At 38.0% G+C, this 6,448-nt stretch overlaps 1 protein-coding gene across 1 annotated transcript; it reads right to left on the bottom strand.

Annotated features, from left to right (window-relative positions):
• Nucleotides 1-396: 396 nt before the first annotated feature.
• DNAJB9 (DnaJ (Hsp40) homolog, subfamily B, member 9) lies at nt 397-6,018 on the bottom strand. Its single transcript, XM_010147853.1, has 3 exons — nt 6,006-6,018; nt 2,871-3,098; nt 397-1,057 (listed from the first exon to the last, which is right to left on the bottom strand). Exons 1-3 carry the CDS (start codon nt 6,016-6,018, stop codon nt 627-629), a joined length of 672 nt encoding a protein of 223 aa, XP_010146155.1. The 3' UTR covers nt 397-626.
• Between the last annotated feature and the right edge of the window lie 430 nt (nt 6,019-6,448).

Below are 6,448 nucleotides of genomic sequence, written 5' to 3'. Positions count from 1 at the left end.
ACTCCTACAACACTCTCTTAGGTGAAACAACCTTAACATTCCCTCCTGTTATATTCCAACTTGAAAAAGTGGGGTTTTGTTAATACATTTGCAATGCTGGACAGAGTAACAAAGACCCAGGTAAGTCATATTTCCACTGCTATTTTATGTAAATTACCTCAGTTGCACAATAAGTTCTTATCAGGTAAAAAACTGCAAGTGAAAACTTGGTAAGATCTGATAAAAAAAAAAGCAGCATTTCAAAATTAAAGTTCTCCACTGCAATTCATGCACCAGTAACTCAAACAGTCCTGAACTGCCATATATGAAAAAATTGTATTAGGTTTCTGAAATTAAAAATATGTATCTCGTCTTGAAGTTCAAATTTAGGGAAAGTGTTTACTAAACTGAAATATGCTTCTGTCATGAGATTATTTCTCTCCCATTCTAAGTACCTACTGAGACATTTAGTTCGCAAATGCATGTTTTTTCTATTCTGAAGATTAGTTTCAGCTACAGTTTCTTTATAGACGTTAAGTGTTTTTTAGAACAAACACTTCCAAATGATTTTTCCATGTTAGCACAAAACCAAAAAAGCTTATGAAGATACTGAAAGAAGAAGAAAAGAGATGAGAGGAAAGGAATCGTTACTGTCCAGAACAGTCTGTATATGTGGTAACCATGTTTCCTCGCCTCTGAGTGACAGTCCTACAATGCTTGCTGGATCCATGAAACCTGGTATCAGTTCGCACTGCGTGTCGGTGTGCGTTTTCAAAGTCACTAAACGAAAACATTTTCTCCATATTCTCAAACACATCATCAAACAGTCCACCTCCAAAGGAGAACTCTTGGAAAGACCGTCTCTGCCGATTGTGAGCTTCCCGATGACTTCGGAAGTGATTTTCAAAGTGCTTTTTTGACCGTGAATTTTGACTAAAGAGGTCAAAGTCTTTGAACAGATCATCAAAGTTGAAATTAAATGACTGATGGAATGGGCTTCCATTATTTCCTTGTCCTCCGTGGCGGCCAAACTGATCATATTCTCTTCGTTTATTCTCATCTGATAATGTTTCATATGCTATTTCCATTTAACAAAAAAAAAAAAAACAACCTTATTTACATTCCCATTTAAGAGAAAAGAAAACATACACACACATGAAAACATGAAAAACAGCTTTCTCCCACTCCCTCAATGAGACAAATTTCAAGAAAGACTTTCATTCGATACGCAAGCCTAATCAAGCTTAACATTTGTTTAACTTTCTCCAAACCAAAATAAGCTGTTTCAAAATAAATAGTTACTCATTTATAATAATAAACATAGCTATACTATGAGGACAGATAATGTCCTCAAAACTTTAAATTCACATAATACAATGTAGTTTAACTAGCAACACAGATTAGCGTTTATATTCGAAAGAAATAGCAATGACACATTGCAATTAGAAAAACTGAAGGAGATGGGATGAGTTAGGAGCTCCACCTGATAAAGTGAACTGCCTGCTGCATTGCTATCAGAGAAACACAGCATGATGTCGGCAAAACCACTTGCCAGCCAAACAGCAAGTTCCAGGTACACCGCAGTTACAGCTAAGCAACAAGATAAACATCAAGGAGATAAAATAAAGGGAATTAATTTCCCTTATGTCCAAATTCTCAATTTTTCTGAAGTTCAGCAATAAACCTAGATTTTGTGACTGGATATATGTGAGATGGAATTAAGTTTCCATCTCATCTTTGACCCAGAACTACAGCTACTGGCGTTACAAGGCAGAAACCCTGACAGACAGTATAGAAATGATAGCCAAGTATTTTAAACGCTTCCATTTTCTTATCTGTCAAAGGCTTGCAACTACCCTACATACTTCAACACTTACCTAAGAGTTCTCAGTTCCTCCTGTAATAGTTGCTAATAACTGCAGTAAGTATCCAACAGGACTGTCCCTCCTTTTCATCTTATTAATAACCACATTTCTTTCAAAAGAACTCTTCTGCAGACAAGAAGGTAAATCCCAGAAATCTCTTACTACATTAGTTAGGAGAACTGCACAACTAGATGGGTGTTAGAAGAATCTATAGGGAGCGGAAGTGGAAACATCTTGTTTTTCAGCAAGTCTTTTTCTATTCTTGATTGATTGCTTCCACTATCATACTCCATCACAAAACACTTATGAATGGTGTATTCCTAAGATCCCTGGATAATCCTAGTTGGAAGTGACCTCAGAAATCCTCTCATCTCCTGCACAAAGTAGGGTCAGTTATGAGATCAGACTAGGTTACTAGGGCTTTATCTACTCATTCCTGAAAAATCCCCAAGGTTGGAGACTGCACAACCTCCCTGAGCAACCTGTTCCAACACCGGCCTATCCTCAAAGTGAAAAAGCTTTTCCTTATAACTACTCTGCACCTGCAAACAAACTTCTTGTACCAGTTGTCTCTTGCACCCCCACCACGAAACACTGACGCACCCTGCTGCTGTTGTGTTTTTAAATAATCTCTCCATAGTTACCAGGAAGTTGCTGTTAGGTCCCCCTGAAGCCCTAGGAATCCTGAGCTAGATCTTACTAGACAAGTCAAAATATAAGAATTAACCTCCTAGGGCTAAAGTTGCCCTACTGCCAAGTATTTTCTGTGACAAGAGGCAAAAGCCAAAAAACCTAATAAGCAAGGATGTATAAACTGTGGAAAAGGCCTGCCTGTGTGCAATGACAGAGAAACAGGTCAGATATTGACATTGAACATCTGACAGCACAGAAGTAGAATTTAAAAAAAGATATTTTTTTACCTCTTATCCAGTAAAAACAGAGTATACTTAAATTACCATATTTGCTCAGAGATATAAGCCATGTATCAAATTATTAAGAAAGACATTAGCATACAGCATATATTACCTTCAGCAATTTCTCTAAATTTCGCTTCTGCACCAGGACTCTTATTCTTGTCTGGGTGGTATTTCATAGCCAGCTTGTGAAATGCCTTCTTGATCTGGCGGTCAGATGCATTTTTTGGAACTCCTAAGATATCATAATAGCTCTCTGTAGCCAGTATTAATTCAGTTATCATTAAAATGCAGAGAGCAAATGTGAAGACAGATTGCGTAGTGGCCATTTCTCTGGTTCCTAGAAAAAAGAAGAAACATACTTGAACAACAGGTTATTTCATGTTCCATAACTTAAAGGTCCAACTATAATCTGGAAGAGGAAGTCCTGTATGCTTCAGGTCAGTGACAGACATTTAAGCATGTTGTTTCACATGCGTCAAACTCCATTCCCCTAGTTTCATAGTCACAGAATACATACAGTAAAATATTGCAGATTCACATTTCACATGCATCACAAGCACACTTCAGCATTCATCTGTGTTTTACACCTGTTCTTAATTGTACATTTTCCAGCAGAACTGTTAAAGTATATATACACAATAGGTTTCAGCATATCAGTTCATACTGGCATAACCTGAACTAGCTCTAAACTAATCCTTGAGTCCTAGGACCACACAAACACAGCAGCTCTAAATTACACGCAGGTTGCAAAAACCCACTCAATACTGGAAGACCATTTCACTGATTAGCTTCTGCAACAATAAGAGCCTGAAAACACAACCAGTCTAGAGATAGACTGAGAGGTTCAGGAAGACAAGACTGTTAGACACTCAGCTTCAGAAGGTCACTTCACTGACCTAAGATGAACATATTACAAACACTCATTTAGACTACAGAGTTCAGACAAGTAGGGCACATTTTCCTTTGCTTTACAATGGGCTGGGCTTAGCTTATTTTCATATGAAATCATACTAGAAATAAAAACACCTACCATATTTGATGAATACCACTGCACATAAAGGTTTACATATGAAACTCTCAATGCCTGAACTGAACTCAAAAAAGGAAGTCTTCTATACAAGACAAGCAGCTTCTACAGTAAAAGTTGTAACTATTTTTTTCAGCAACATATTTGCCAAAAAATTACTTTTTTTTTTTTAAACAAACTGATGCTAGAACTCAGGGGAAAAAGTGTGGCATAAATAAGTCATAAGAAAAAAAATCAGTTCCACGTAGCCACATGATCTTTCATGATTTTTATGAAGGACAGTGTGAGCTCTTCCTACCAGAAGAAGAGATCAAAAGATTTTGCAAGGCCTGTACACGTTATTTAAAACACGAGATTATAGAAACATAAATGCTCAGAGACAGAATGATGGCTGTCACCTAGCCATCAGGATGTACAAGGCCCTGAGTGTGCCCCTCACCGGATTACACTGATTTGAGTGTACCGTAAATACAGCTCAGAGAGATGAATGGTATTACTTTTCTGAAAGTTGAATAAACTAACCTTACAGTCTGAGCACCATTAAAGTTAGAATACTTTTAGACAGCATCTGACCCAAATGTTCATCATGCAGACTTCAAAACCTTTAAATATCTGGTGTGCAAGACAATTACACCTTTATTACAAAGTTCGTACCCTATAAGGAAAATTAACACTCAAGCACCAAAAATTAAAAAAAAAAAAACCACCCACATTTCTAATAGGCAAGTCAGGGGGGTAAAATGAATGTTGTGAGGCAAGAGCAAAAGGCTTGTATGATTAACATACCCATGCACCCTTAAGTATTTACTTGGCTAGCAGCCTGCATGATATCAAGTGTTAAGGAGCAGCAGTTGAAACAAATTGTATTTTGATCAGTGTACTTAGATACCTAACAGCCAGTTCTTTTTCAGTACTCTTCATGCGTGATACCAGACATATTTTTAGTACAAGCCTTTCCAAGGGTTTCCCACATATTTTCTCTCACCAGTTCATTAACCTGAAATTTTGGTACTTGGGCACATAAAACAACACACTTCTATGTCACTTTCGGGGCTTTCTTCCTGTTTGTGCTTTATAGATATAGATTTATGTCTTTATCTCACATGTGAGATTGGTTTTATTTTACTTAATTTCCCCATACCTGCATCATGCTTGTATAATCACCTGCTGCATTCTCTCTGCTTCTACTATTAAACACTGAAAAGAACTAAAAAGAGCTGTTTATGTCCTTCATAAAGAGCCAAATCCTCTTTCATAACACCCAAGCTCATCAGAGCCTAAGAACAAGTCACTCCTTTAAAGTTTTCTGCTCTGCCTAACTTTCTCAACTTCTATAATTCTTGATAATGAATTACACCTAAGTTTTCCTTTTTTCTGTAGTTCTGCATTAGGATTTCTGTAATGCAGCTTATGCTACACTGCCCCCAGTTTTATCTGGATTTCTAAACCATTACCTATTTTACACATAGTTAACAGTAGCAGTGCTAAGATGCTGACAAAGATGTTAAATGCCTGACTTCCACCCTGCCATTCCTAACTATTTTTACAATCCCTTTCAATATCAAGTTTAAACACTTTTCTGCTCATGTCTCTTCTCCCTCGATTTCAAAAGGAAAGTTTCACTTTCCAGGCTATGCACAGTAGTTACTTAAAACACATTCCAGAATTTGTTAAGGTCTACATACTTCTTGACATTAAGCTCATGCCACAAAACAGTCCCTCCCAACAATTATGAAAAACTACATTTTATTTGGGTACATCTAGGAATGAAGTTAAGAGATTTCATTAAACACAGATTAACCATTTAACTCTGTTGGATAAGTAGTCACAGATCTCAACTACTATTAAACTTGGTATAAACAGTATATTGTCCCATGTTTATCAAAATTATTATAGAGGTTTTAACACACAATCAGTCTATCCACATTTATCATTAGCTGCACTATGAAGTGATATTTAAGGATGACGCACCTGAAATAAAATCCATCACATATAGAAAATACAGAGCTACTTCCACCTTGCAATGCAAAGACACTATTCCATCCTTCTTTGAAATTAATTATCAAAGATTTTAGGTATATGGTTATATTCACGAAGCTTCACATAGGTTCCACAGCATCACTACTGCTCTGAATACATGAATTGCGATGCACTATCCAGTGGAATTCTCATGTCATATTATTTTTGCAAACAAGCCATTAAGAGTAAGAAAGTTACCAAAGTTTTCCATTGGTTTACATATCACGACTAACCCGATGAGTAAGCAGGTCTCCTACTCCACAGCTAGCTACAGGAAATTCTGTCTAACTCCGGGTCTTGTACTTTCCTTGGCCTCTCCTATACTGACCAGAAAGCAAATCCAGGCAAACGCTCCCCAATCTCGCTCTGGAGAACAGGGCAACGAGACCGTTTCCCCTGGCATCATCCTCCCTACGCAGACCCCTGATGAACTTCGATACAGCCGCGGCACAAAGCGAGGCCGAGCCTGAACTGGGCAGACGATACCAGCGACATTAACTGCCTCTGTCCCACCTCCAAGTCGAGCAGACTTGGGACAGATCCCAGCAGACGGGCCTAGCGAGAAATAAGAGCCCAGAGAGGCCCGAAGGGCAAATAAGTCCACCAGACCGAGACCCGGTGTTCCCCCCCAACCCCCTCCC

Source organism: Eurypyga helias, unplaced genomic scaffold, assembly GCF_000690775.1.
Source record: "Eurypyga helias isolate BGI_N326 unplaced genomic scaffold, ASM69077v1 scaffold35662, whole genome shotgun sequence".
NCBI lineage: Eukaryota > Metazoa > Chordata > Aves > Eurypygiformes > Eurypygidae > Eurypyga > Eurypyga helias.
The sequence above is the reverse complement of the archived record's forward strand: the minus strand, read 5'-3'. Positions and strand labels throughout refer to the sequence as shown.

What these genes read in the sequence shown, in the direction of transcription:
- DNAJB9 (XM_010147853.1), bottom strand. An exon ending in ATTTAGAGAAATTGCTGAAG is followed by an intron (nt 1,058 to 2,870) that starts GTAATATATGCT and finishes AAATGGAAATAG; the next exon opens with CATATGAAACATTATCAGAT.